Source organism: Culex quinquefasciatus, chromosome 2 (genome assembly GCF_015732765.1).
Source record: "Culex quinquefasciatus strain JHB chromosome 2, VPISU_Cqui_1.0_pri_paternal, whole genome shotgun sequence".
In the NCBI taxonomy this organism is placed as follows: domain Eukaryota; kingdom Metazoa; phylum Arthropoda; class Insecta; order Diptera; family Culicidae; genus Culex; species Culex quinquefasciatus.
In genome coordinates this window covers 57,953,647-57,967,684 of record NC_051862.1, presented here as the reverse complement: position 1 = coordinate 57,967,684, position 14,038 = coordinate 57,953,647, and the positions used below count along the sequence as shown (strand labels likewise).

The 14,038-nt window shown below is 38.4% G+C and overlaps 1 protein-coding gene across 14 annotated transcripts in view; it reads right to left on the bottom strand.

Moving 5' to 3' along the window:
* Positions 1 to 14,038, bottom strand: part of LOC6052855 (heterogeneous nuclear ribonucleoprotein L) — a 357,965-nt gene that overhangs the window by 103,560 nt on the left and 240,367 nt on the right. For 9 of the 14 annotated variants that reach the window (XM_038253811.1, XM_038253810.1, XM_038253809.1 and 6 more), the window contains exon 7: positions 10,206 to 10,289. The exons of 4 other annotated variants lie outside the window; for them this stretch is intronic. In XM_038253811.1, coding sequence (XP_038109739.1) covers positions 10,206 to 10,289 — 84 coding nt within the window. The remainder of the gene's footprint in view (positions 1 to 10,205; positions 10,290 to 14,038) is intronic. One more of the 14 variants, XM_038253815.1, reaches the window with a different exon arrangement.

Genomic DNA, 14,038 nt, shown 5'->3' with positions numbered 1-14,038 from the left:
GGCACCAGATCGTAATGAGGATGTCCAATTTGAGATTCTGATCAAAATCAGTGTTGTTTGACATGTCGGAAAGTGTACTTGAAATTACCGTAATTGGTCCATCGGAACCATGTTACGGATATTCCGGTTGGTGGCAGGCCAAATGGCACCAGATCGTAATGAGGATGTCAAATATGAATTCCTGAGCCAACATCAGTGTTGTTTGACATGTCGGAAAGTGTACTTGTGAAATTACCGAAATTGGTCCATCGGAACCTTGTTACGGATATTCCGGGTTGGTGGCAGGGTGGCCAAATGGCACCAGATCGTAATGACGATGTCCAATTTGAGATTCTGATCAAAAATCAGTGTTGTTTGACATGTCGGAAAGTGTACTTGTGAAATTACCGAAATTGGTCCACCGGAACCATGTTACGGATATTCCGGGTTGGTGGCAAATGGCACCAGATCGTAATGAGGATGTCAAATATGAATTCCTGAGCCAACATCAGTGTTGTTTGACATGTCGGAAAGTGTACTTGTGAAATTACCGAAATTGGTCCATCGGAACCTTGTTACGGATATTCCGGGTTGGTGGCAGGGTGGCAAATGGCACCAGATCGTAATGAGGATGCCAAATTTGAGATTCTGATCAAAAATCAGTGTTGTTTGACATGTCGGAAAGTGTACTTGTGAAATTACCGAAATTGGTCCATCAGAACCATGTTACGGATATTCCGGGTTGGTGGCAGGGTGGCCAAATGGCACCAGATCGTAATGAGGATGTCAAATATGAATTCCTGAGCCAACATCAGTGTTGTTTGACATGTCGGAAAGTGTACTTGTGAAATTACCGAAATTGGTCCATCGGAACCTTGTTACGGATATTCCGGGTTGGTGGCAGGGTGACCAAATGGCACCAGATCGTAATGAGGATGTCCAATATGAATTCCTGAGCCAACATCAGTGTTGTTTGACATGTCGGAAAGTGTACTTGTGAAATTACCGAAATTGGTCCATCAGAACCATGTTACGGATATTCCGGGTTGGTGGCAGGGTGGCCAAATGGCACCAGATCGTAATGAGGATGCCAAATTTGAGATTCTGATCAAAAATCAGTGTTGTTTGACATGTCGGAAAGTGTACTTGTGAAATTACCGAAATTGGTCCATCAGAACCATGTTACGGATATTCCGGGTTGGTGGCAGGGTGGCCAAATGGCACCAGATCGTAATGAGGATGTCCAATTTGAGATTCTGATCAAAAATCAGTGTTGTTTGACATGTCGGAAAGTGTACTTGTGAAATTACCGTAATTGGTCCATCGGAACCATGTTACGGATATTCCGGGTTGGTGGCAGGGTGGCCAAATGGCACCAGATCGTAATGAGGATGTCAAATATGAATTCCTGAGCCAACATCAGTGTTGTTTGACATGTCGGAAAGTGTACTTGTGAAATTACCGAAATTGGTCCATCGGAACCTTGTTACGGATATTCCGGGTTGGTGGCAGGGTGGCCAAATGGCACCAGATCGTAATGAGGATGCCAAATTTGAGATTCTGATCAAAAATCAGTGTTGTTTGACATGTCGGAAAGTGTACTTGTGAAATTACCGAAATTGGTCCACCGGAACCATGTTACGGATATTCCGGGTTGGTGGCAGGGTGGCCAAATGGCACCAGATCGTAATGAGGATGTCAAATATGAATTCCTGAGCCAACATCAGTGTTGTTTGACATGTCGGAAAGTGTACTTGTGAAATTACCGAAATTGGTCCATCGGAACCTTGTTACGGATATTCCGGGTTGGTGGCAGGGTGGCCAAATGGCACCAGATCGTAATGAGGATGCCAAATTTGAGATTCTGATCAAAAATCAGTGTTGTTTGACATGTCGGAAAGTGTACTTGTGAAATTACCGTAATTGGTCCACCGGAACCATGTTACGGATATTCCGGGTTGGTGGCAGGGTGGCCAAATGGCACCAGATCGTAATGAGGATGTCAAATATGAATTCCTGAGCCAACATCAGTGTTGTTTGACATGTCGGAAAGTGTACTTGTGAAATTACCGAAATTGGTCCATCGGAACCTTGTTACGGATATTCCGGGTTGGTGGCAGGGTGGCCAAATGGCACCAGATCGTAATGAGGATGCCAAATTTGAGATTCTGATCAAAAATCAGTGTTGTTTGACATGTCGGAAAGTGTACTTGTGAAATTACCGAAATTGGTCCATCAGAACCATGTTACGGATATTCCGGGTTGGTGGCAGGGTGGCCAAATGGCACCAGATCGTAATGAGGATGTCAAATATGAATTCCTGAGCCAACATCAGTGTTGTTTGACATGTCGGAAAGTGTACTTGTGAAATTACCGAAATTGGTCCATCGGAACCTTGTTACGGATATTCCGGGTTGGTGGCAGGGTGGCCAAATGGCACCAGATCGTAATGAGGATGTCCAATATGAATTCCTGAGCCAACATCAGTGTTGTTTGACATGTCGGAAAGTGTACTTGTGAAATTACCGAAATTGGTCCATCAGAACCATGTTACGGATATTCCGGGTTGGTGGCAGGGTGGCCAAATGGCACCAGATCGTAATGAGGATGTCAAATATGAATTCCTGAGCCAACATCAGTGTTGTTTGACATGTCGGAAAGTGTACTTGTGAAATTACCGAAATTGGTCCATCGGAACCTTGTTACGGATATTCCGGGTTGGTGGCAGGGTGGCCAAATGGCACCAGATCGTAATGAGGATGTCAAATTTGAGTTCCTGAGTCAAAATGAGTGTTGTTTGACACGTCGGAAAGTGTACTTGTGAAATTACCGTAATTGGTCCACCGGAACCATGTTACGGATATTCCGGGTTGGTGGCAGGGTGGCCAAATGGCACCAGATCGTACTGAAGATGTCAAATTTGAGTTTCTGAGCCAAAATCAGTGTTGTTTGACATGTCGGAAAGTGTACTTGTGAAATTACCGTAATTGGTCCACCGGAACCATGTTACGGATATTCCGGGTTGGTGGCAGGGTGGCCAAATGGCACCAGATCGTAATGAGAATGTCAAATTTGAGTTCCTGAGTCAAAATCAGTGTTGTTTGACACGTCGAAAAGTGTACTTGTGAAATTACCGTAATTGGTCCACCGGAACCATGTTACGGATATTCCGGGTTGGTGGCAGGGTGGCCAAATGGCACCAGATCGTACTGAGGATGTCAAATTTGAGTTTCTGAGCCAAAATCAGTGTTGTTTGACTTGTCGGAAAGTGTACTTGTGAAATTACCGTAATTGGTCCACCGGAACCATGTTACGGATATTCCGGGTTGGTGGCAGGGTGGCCAAATGGCACCAGATCGTAATGAGGATGTCAAATTTGAGTTCCTGAGTCAAAATCAGTGTTGTTTGACACGTCGAAAAGTGTACTTGTGAAATTACCGTAATTGGTCCACCGGAACCATGTTACGGATATTCCGGGTTGGTGGCAGGGTGGCCAAATGGCACCAGATCGTAATGAGGATGTCCAATTTGAGTTCCTGAGCAAAAATCAGTGTTGTTTGACTTGTCGGAAGCCATATTAGACTTGATGAAGAATTCGACATCCGTTCCTGTGTAGTCGGTTCCGGAAGGGTGGCCAATTCATATCCGTAGGTCCGGGATCAAAGAAATTTGCCTAATATGTCCAGAACAGGTCTTGGAGCAAATTGGGATGGTTTTTCTGAAGAATTTATGATAATAATCATAATTTGTAGATTGGGTTGCATACCCGGACAAAAACCTACCCCACTAGGTTCCGGAATATCTCCGTGGCCAAGTGACCGATTCCGGATTTCATTGTAGATTCTGAAAATAGAGATTTGTCCGGTTCTTTTGAGGGGTGAACGAACTTATTTGGTCAAAAGGGGCCAAAGATACAGCATTTTTAAGGTTTTTTCGGTATCTCGCATCAGACGTTCGGACTGTAAGGGTTAAGATACAGCGGTTTTAAAAATAAAAATGTTGAAAAAAGGGTTTTGGATGTTTTTGGCAATTTCTATATAACAAACTTGATTTTTCAGTCTCGAAAATATTTTTACCGGAAAGCTCGTCTAATTTCCTATAAGTTTGTCAAGATACTCACAGCGGTTTATAATTCTTGATATTTAAATGACTGCAAAACGTTTAGAAATCGTTGAGAGTCTTGAAAATGCTTGGTCTTCAAAAGTTTGTTAATGGAATTTGATTCCAAAAACTCTACTGATTTCACAGGAATATTTTAGAGGATCAAAGAATTTCTTAAAGATTCAAAACAGAGGTTCCGGATTCTTAGGTCTTTTGAAGTCTACAATTTTCTAAGGAATAATTAAAAGCCTCCAATATGTTTAAATTGGCAACAAAATTATGTAAAACTCGAAGTAACCTTCTTTAAGAGTCATCCAGTTTCTTCAAATTGTCTAGCATACTTAAATGCCAAAAATCTGCAAAATCCCAAGAAATTTTTTAAATTTCTCCAAAACTCTCCAATTGTTCGAGGTGGTCTTCAAAAGTATACAAAACTCAGAAGAATCATTAAAATTCGCAAAAATTCTTTCTCGGTCTTCAAAAATCTAAAAAATCATATAAATCTTTAAGGTTCTCTAAGAATGCTTAAGTGGATTTGGATTCTTGGGTCTTTCAAAGCCTACGAAATTCTGAGAAATCTTTAAAAGTCTCCAAAGATTTTTTAGAGGCCAAGGATGCCTAAATTTCTAAAGTTTGTAAAATCCATTGGAATCTTCAACAGTCCCCAAGATTCTACAGCAAACTTGAATATCAAAAGGCTACAAAAATCTAAGAAATTGTCAAAAGTCAATACAAAATTCTTAGGAATGGTTAAAAAAAAGTCAAAAATTCTGGAGGTGCTTTTGAATTCTTATTCTTCTAAAGTCTACAAAAATCTACGGAATCCGGACGATTTTCCAAGATTGCTCAAGTGGTTTTGGATTCTTCGGTACTTTAAAGTCTTCAAAATTCTAAGGAATTATTTGGAGTCGCCAAGATTTTCTTGTATTTAAAAGTCTACAAAATTCTTAGGCATCTTTAAAAGCCTCCAAGATTTTTTAAGAGGCTAAGGAAGCTTGGACTTCAAAAGTCTGAAAAATTCATTAGAATCTTCAAGAGATTCCAAAATTTTCTAATTATCTTGCACATTTTGATGCCAAAATTCCACAAAATTCAGAGAGATTTTCAAAAGTCTCCAAATTCTCCAAATGTTTTAAGATGTCTTCCAAAATCTACAAATTTCAAAAGAATCTCCACGGTTTTCTAAGGAGTTAGGAATTCTTAGAGTTTTTTTTTCAAATTTTAATGATTTTTTAGAGTCTCCAAAATCCTTTAACAGTTCTTAGATTTTTGGACTTCAAAAATTTACAAAATTCGTAGAAATTATTGAGAGTATTTAACCCCCTACTGTCCATTTTTTTATTTTTCCCGTGTTCAGGAGGTCATTTTGAGCAATTTTGTGCCTACGAAAAACTTCATTTCTCTTGTTTTTTATTTTTCTTGTTTTATTTTTAGTATTAAAAATTTGCATTTATCTTGTTTAGCTTATTTTTGTTTTTGGTAGTATTTGGCCTATTCTACCACCTACTATCATTACATTTTGCCTATCTTTTTTCATGTTTTTACAGTCAGTTTTTAATTTTTTTAATTGTTTTTCACATTTTCTGCTATAACACGCCATTATTATCATTTAAATGGAAAAAATGCGTAGAGGCATAGGCTGGGACACTACAAAAATTACTGCATACTTATTTTTACTTCAAATATAGGAAATGTTAGTAGAAAACACAGCCAAAGCTGACCCCTAAAAAATGACACTTATAAAAACACTGGCAAAGTCACATAAAACAAGTCAAACTTCCAACCCTAAAATTTTCAAAAATTTTAAGAGTTCTTCGTTCCAATTTGATGAAAAATTGATTTTTGGCGATTTTTCAGATTGAAGCCCGTCTAAAGGCGGGGTTAAGCGTCTTCGAACTTTCTCCAAAGATGCCTTAACTTTCCACTCCTTTCCAAGACCTTGCATATTTTTTATTCAGAATTATTCAAGATTCTGCTGTCTAATTGGAATGTCTAAATTTCCATAATTTCGTTTTTTTCACTATGCATCATCAAATCTACATAGTGAGCAATATTGCCTGAATTCCATCTAGTGACTTAAATGAGTTTAATTCAATGGGCAATTCAATTGGTCTTGAGATTAGTTTATTCTAGATTTCAGCACTTTAATCTAAACAAAGAACTTTAACTAGGTCAGGCCACAGACAATTTAAACAAACCTTAAATTTAAACATCTTTAAACCAAGCCCAACCTTCAACGCGAGCCCTGAAAGCAAGTGAAAGTAAAGTGAAAAAAAAATCCTAATGGCCTCCTCTCCCCACCAATAAATATCGTTGGCCACTCATTACGGGGGCCCAGACTCTAATCACTGCAAAGAACTTAATTTGCTGTACTTTTGCGCATTAAAACTACGTGCGCGAATGGTGGCGACCCGGTAATAAATATAAATTTCCTCCTCTCCCATCCTCGTTTCGCAACTTAATTTTCTAAGTAGAAACCAAAAGTGTTTATTTTTCCCCGCGGACCAATTTCGGGGTGCGATAAAAATTAGAATCTCTGATGCCAGCCGCCGCCGTAGCGCTAACAAGGAATGCAGCAGCAATATTTACAAATGTGAGATCAAGCTAGGAGAAAAAAGAAAAACAAAACAACGCAAAAAGTCATTATCATATTCCCAAATTTGCAAAGAAGTCTCGCCATCTGTTGGGCTGGCTTTTTTGCTCGATTTTATGATTATTTCAGTTGTTTGTAGACTTTTTATTTGTGGGAGGTCGATCGGGTATTAAAGTAGGTATTATTGCAATAAACTTTGGATAAAGTAATGATGATCTTAGGAAAAAGTTTTCTGCTGAACTTTAATACCTTGAGACTAATTTTATTGTTTTGTTTGTTTATTCGAATTTGCCAGAAATGGCTTAAATTATCAAAAACTTATCGTGGAGCAAGTCATGTTTTTTCAAGACGTTTTGTTCAATCAATATATTTAAAATGATTAGAAATTAATTAGTTTCTCACTACCTACTTAAAAAGAACTCGTCCTAACAGAACTCCACATCCACTCAAAAATCAGCCCGTGCATCCAGCGTGAACTCCGTACGAGTGTTTCACGTTTCATTAGACCCTTTTAATTATTCATCGATGAAATCGCCATTAGCGCGCTAGTGGTGAATGAGGGGCGGGGTTTCAAGCAGAGAGCCTTCCCCAATATCCCGCTCGGATGCACTCTGACCGCAGCTAATCTAATTAGTGTATGGCTTTCAGCTCCAGGAAGCAGCGCGCACACTCACACACGGATTGAGCTGTTCCCCCGGGGGGCAGAGATTTCTGATGGAGGAAAAAAACTGCTGTTTAAACTTCCGGAGATTTCCGGAAAGTTGAACCATGCAAGGGTTGAAAGGGATGAAGTTTGTGGCTCATTTTCTTGAAAAACTTGAAAGCCGCGAAGAAAATTATCCGACGATGTGCCACCCAAGCTACAATGCCAAACAAAGGGTCCAACATGTTCAAAATTGACATTGTTACTCGGGTGGCACATTGACCCACCATAAAAGGACTGAATTCTTGACCAGCAATTCAACACTGCAAAGTCAAGATTTACTTTGCCGATTGAAACTTCATAGCTTGTCAGTTAATCAGTTCCTCCAGACAGCATACCCTGGAATTTGCCACACTCCAGCGGATTCAACTTCCGGCCCCATATGCAGTCTGACGTATGATATTAGCTCTCCAGCTTATCTACGCTTCACCGAGTATCAATTGGAAAGTTTTCTCGAAAGAAAGATCAAAAACTATAAGGCGACCACCACTAGTCGGTGACCGAGCTAGTTATGTATGCATAATGGGACATCCCGGCTTAGGAATGCTATCAGAAGCGTTTAACTTTCGACAGGCTGTAATTTTCATTTAAAGCGTCGTTCCGGCAACTTCCGGTGGAAAAGGATAATCTTCTTCTGGGGGGAATGGGTGTGTCGTGCCAGTGATGAATATTCATAACTTTTAGGGGGAAAAGCTGGGTACACTGAAGCTTCTAATGTGCCTCTCGTAACGGAGTGAAAAGGGGTGGATTTGCATGTGATTTGAAAGTTTTGGCTGCGATTAAGACGAGCCTGTTCAGAATTGCCGGTTGAACGCAAAACCGGGCATTGACGGGTGATGTGGGGTTCGATTACGAATCATTACACAAACAAAATCAATTCGGAAAACTCGCTTGAAAACCAACAATCAAGCCGAACATTTTGCCTAACAAAGTTCTGTCTTAAATTACTCTCGCCAGCACGGAAAAACAAACCAACAAAAACACACTAAACCACACTCACACATCACTTCTCAAGCGAAAATAGCAATTTAAGTTGCTTTCATCCTTCTTGGAAATACCACACATCTACAAAAACACACACACACAGACACACACAAACGAGTTGATTGCGAATTCCACCCTTACACACAGCCATTCAGGATCACCTTTTTGGTGCGTTGTCACCCCCCGTCCCCTCTCTTCTTCAGAATTCTCAATGAACATGTTTGGCATAGTTGGGCTGGTGCTGTCCCAAAATATCATCATTTGCACGGTTGACTGCCCCCGCCCTAACTTCTTGGTTTCACCTGGGTTTCAACTGATTGTGTGTGCGTGCTTTTGAGTACAGGTTTGTAACAGCAGCTAAAATTTTGGCAGATTGAGGTATTTGCTAGTTTTCTGACAGGGAGAGTCCAATCTGTCATAATGACCAGCTTTAAGGAATCATTAATATAAAATAAAATATTAGAAAACAAGGGACAAAGACGATGTCAGAGAACTCAATACACTGAAAAAAATACAAATGAAAAAAGTGAACATAGTGTATCAATTTTAATGCAAAACATGAAAATCAAGAAGTTAAAAAAATTAAAAAAATGTCCTCAAACAAAACAAAAAAATATTCGTAACAAAAACAAAAATTTTAATCGCAGGAATCGATCTCATAACCTTTAAATTATCAGCACCGTATATTTACAGTATCGCCCATCATGACAAGTTTCAGATGATCGAGAATGGACTGTACTGTAAAAAAAGTCTGTAATTTATGCAAAGGTCTAGAACGTTACGTAATCATTGAATGAATTCTTTTCAAAACTCTAAATAAAAAAAAATGGCAACAGAAAAGATTTTTTTGCAATTCCGTCGTGAAACTACTTAGTTTTCCTGTCATACTTGAACGACGAAAAAGCATACCTATCTTTACCAGAAATAACAGAATCGAATAGCAACACTTTTCAAAATAAATGCTGAAAAGTTCTACTTTTCAGCACTCAAATGAGTGCTAAAAAGTTGAACTTTTCAGCACTTGTTTTGAAAAGTAACACTTTTCAACATTTTTTAAATTTAAACGATTTATTGACAAAATACATGAAAATTTCACTCAGTGTGTGTTTTTTGGAATTGCAAAAAATGTTGTATGGAACTCGTTGCAAAACTTGATTTTTTCAGCACTCTTCGTAATTATCAAACTCGGTTAACCTCGTTGAATAAATGTACGACTCGTGCTGAAAAAATCCTCTTTTTGCTACTTGTTGCATAAACTACTATAAGAATATGTCATTCCATAACGTAAAGATATTATTCATAAACAAAACTTTATTTTAAACGAATTCAATAAGGTAGTCTTTAGGGATCGTCCTTAAATTACGTGGTTTGCATTTTTTTTTTCTTTAAGCGTGAACCCACCTTCCATTGAAAAAATACATTTTGTGAGGGGTTATCCATAAATGACTTTATCAGATAGCCCACTTTATTTTGGCACACCATCCTTCATGAGCTAGAAACGATAAATTCGATCATGGTCTTCAAAAATTTCTCACCTCTCGAAATAGATTCGCAGTTTATGGACGGCACGTGAAAAGACAAATTACTCCACATTATCGAAAGCAAATCGATTTTTCTACAAACTGAATCAATATTGATCGGATACTCCTTACAGTCAGATTTCCTAAACTAAATTTTGCACGCAAATTTTGATTAAACATTTAACCCCGGTTTCAAAAAGCACTTTAAAAAAAACCAATTAGTACCAATTTGGAGAGAGAGAGCAACTAGTGGAAAACAAACAGAAGAAAAAACGAAAAACAAAACCAAAAAACAAAAATCAAGAGTCAAGAAAGAAATACTCACTGTAAGGAGTGGGCCGTCCCCCGTAGATTGTTGGATCGTGCAGCAGCGGGGCGCGTCCATTGCAGGCGTCCTTGCCGGCGGCTTCTTCACCACCAACACCACCAAAAAACCACCACCACATTCACATTTTGCGAACATCATCATCGTTCATCATCGAGGGGGGGAGGTCAGGTGGGGAGGGGTAGGCACAATTTGGCGTGGTGAGTGCGCGCGCGTTTGTGGTAGTTTTGGGGCACATTTTTTTTTTGTTTTGTTTTGATTGGATTTCATTTGGTTTTTTGGTTTTTTGAATTTTCGAAGAAGAGCAAAAAACGCGAGCAAAACGAGAGAAGAAAAGCGGAAAGAAAAAGAGACATCAATTAGTAAAACTTTTTTTTTTGTTTTTGTTTTGGGGCGGAAAAAGTGTGAGGCGCGATCTCGGTTCATTTTCTTGAGTGAGTGAGTGAATTTTATGTTTTTCGAAAAGTTACAAAAAAGCAGGCAAGTACATTTTTTTTCTGGGGAGTAGCTCTGGAAGACAGTTTGTGGTGACAAATCTTATGTTGGCAGTGGACAAGCACTAATATTTGTTTAAAGTTGTAAACAAAACTTAAAACTGCTGAACTAACTAACAGTGGTGAGTAGCCAAAAACGTACAAAGTGAGGTGGTGAGTATACTAACTGCTTAGTTGACAAAAAAAACAAAGGGGCAAATCTTATCGTATCCATTTTCATACAAAATTTTAGGGTTTTTTGTTTAAAACTGTTTATATTTAAGGGCATTTGTCATTCTTTTGTTGTTTGTATTTACAAATGTTGGTGAAACAATTTGTAATGTTTATTTGTGGATTAAATTTTATGCACAGTGTGTATTGACCTTCAAACATAATTTTAAAGTCATCCCATTCATCATTATCGTTTGTTCGATGTGTGTGTAGTGGTGAGAATTCATAATATTTTTTTGTAGGTATGCGTATGTCAAGTTGTCAAACGCAACTGTGTTGTGGTGAATCGCAAACAAACTCACCACAAAACTAAAATATGCTAAAAAATGTTTTGTTCTGTTTGCTTGGTATTGGCAGTGTCAAAAATGCTTACTGAAAATGGTAAAATGGCGAATAAAAAGGTAGCTCAACGTATCAACAAAACAATAAGTCGGATAAACTTTTCAAACAGTTTCTCTGCACAGACTTGGCAAAATCGTGAAATAAAATAAAACAACAATCAACTTACCCCACGTTGCGCTATCTAGGGCTGCTCCTTCACGCACACACACAGAGCACAACGCAAAACTCAAATAAACTAAACAATGATGCAAGTGTGTGTAGAGTGGTTCCCACGCGTTGAGATGACGATGGCAGCACTGGCACGCACCGCTTAACAGGGGGGCCTTTGTTTACCAAATTCTGACAGCTGTCAGTGGGAAGAGTGTTGCTCCCTCGATGGACGAGCCCCTACTTTTGCACCACCACGTTGGCTCGATTCCATCGAAATTTGACAGTTCCTGCACACAGACAAACACAAACACATACTGAATGCATGGATTTAGGCAATTCTTTGGTTTGTTTTTGTTTACTTTTTTCTTGTAGTAGAAGTTGTGTTTGTGTGTGTATCAGTTAGTATTCGACAGTAGAAATGAGGGGTACACCAATAAGCGCTGCGCTCGCCAGCAATGTTCAAGGATGATTCCACTCATCGGGGTGTGAGTGAGAGAGACAGAGAGAGAGGGCACGTGTCGTAGTGGTTGAGTTGTAGTAACTGTTGTTTCTGTAGTGGTTGTGATTGTTTTCGCTGGAACTTTCGCGCGACTTTTGACTCTCTTTCACTTCATCTTGATTGACGGATGGCTGTTCTAAACTGTCAATTTCTGTTTGTTGTTGTCGTCGTCGTCGTCGTTTGCTCGTGATGGAAAATGTTCCCAGTATTCATTTATTGTGTTTGACTTTTTGCTTTTTTTTTTTGGTTGCGCGATGAGAGAAGCGGCAATCCGTCTTGGAAGCTGACGTTTTGATTGACTTTTTTTTTTGTTGTTGATGCTGCGGACATGAATTTTCCTTTCTTTTGTTTTTTTTTGTGTATCCCCAGATCGCATCTCAAATATATCAACTTGTTTTGCTCGATTTTCCTCGAGGGTAGTGCGCGGAAAAGCTGGCTCTCTACTTAGTGTACACATACGCGCACACAAACACACACACACACGGACGCAGAATTGCGCTTAGGGGATGTTTTCCAATATGAAAGGATCAAGCTTGAAGGATGTTTATGAGCAATTGAGCATGTCCCCCCCTTTTGCCTGAGCAAAGGGATAGCGAGCTGTGACATTATTTCAGAAGTAAAGCCGGAAAAACAATACGAAAAAAAACTCTGACATAGATTTCAGAGGAAAGCCATAAAACAAAGGGCGATACACAGCAGACGATAAATTCAATGAAGAGTGCGTAATTTATTAGCGAAAGCATCCATTTTGAGGACAATAGCAAAGCATCACAAGCACAAGCCTACATGATAAAGATGGGCGCAATTTTCAAGGGGGAGCTTATTTATTTGCACGCCATTGTTGTTGGTAAAGCATGGATAAGAATGTTGTTTCGAGAGAAAAAAAGAATTTTTTTAAAGATTTTTTACGGAGCCGACAACACATATAATTTTCAAGACATACATAACTAGATTTTTTTTTGAATGGTCCTTCAGGCTAATGAATTCCTCGTTTTCATAGGACTTTTTCAAATAAAACTCTAGATATATTACACAAAAAATAGGTACATTAGCAACAGCGTTGTTTGAATTTTCAGACGAAATAACACCACAATCAAAATAAACCGAGAGCGTTGATCGAAAGTTGGCGCATACGTCATTTTGTTTTGTTAAAGCAATTTACATGTTTTGTTGATAAGCATACAGTAATTTTTTGCTAAATATTCCAATTATAATTAAAAAATTTCAGCATTTTTGTATGATCCAACCTCACTTCCTAGACCTTATGACGGTATGTAATGTGAAAAAAATGCATTAAAAAAGCTCTTTTATTCAGGTTACAATTATGGTTCAAAATTTTGGCATCGCTGTAAAATATTCTTTACTGTCATTGATAACGTTGTAAAAAATTAAATTAAAGCTGTTTTCTATTCAGGAGCGTTCTTTATTACGTTACGCAAAATGTTAAGTACTTACAGATACTTCCCCTCACTTCCCATACAAATTAATATTAATTTATATGAAGCGAAACCAAGTCATCACCTTCCTTCCCACCATCCTTCTCAACCCAACTATGTAACGTAATAAATGAACGCTTTTTTGGTTTTTAAATGAAAAAAAAATGTCAAAAATATGTTAGTATTTTTTCTCTAAAAATTATGAAATAATATTGTAGTTTGATTTAATAATAATCTAATAGTAGTTTTGCAATTCCGTCGTGTAACTACTTACTTTTCCTGTCATTCTTGAACGACGAAATAGCCTACTTTTCTGTAAAAAAAAAATAACAGAATCGAATAGCAACACTATTCAAAATAAATGCTGAAAAGTTCTACTTTTCAACACTCAAATGGGTGCTAAAAAGTTGAATTTTTCAGCACTTGTTTCGAAATAGTAGTTTATGCATCAAGTTGCAAAAAGAGGATTTTTTCAGCACGAGTCGTACATTTATCCAACGAGGTTCACCGAGTTGGATAAATGCTGAAAAAATCAAGTTTTGCAACGAGTTCAATACAAAATTTTTGCAATTTCAAAAAACACACACTGAGTGAAATTTTATGTCAAATTTTCAATTTTTTTTTGTCAATAAATCGTTTAAATCAAAAAAATGTTGAAAAGTGTTGCTTTTCGAAACAAGTGCTGAAACCCATTTCAGTGCT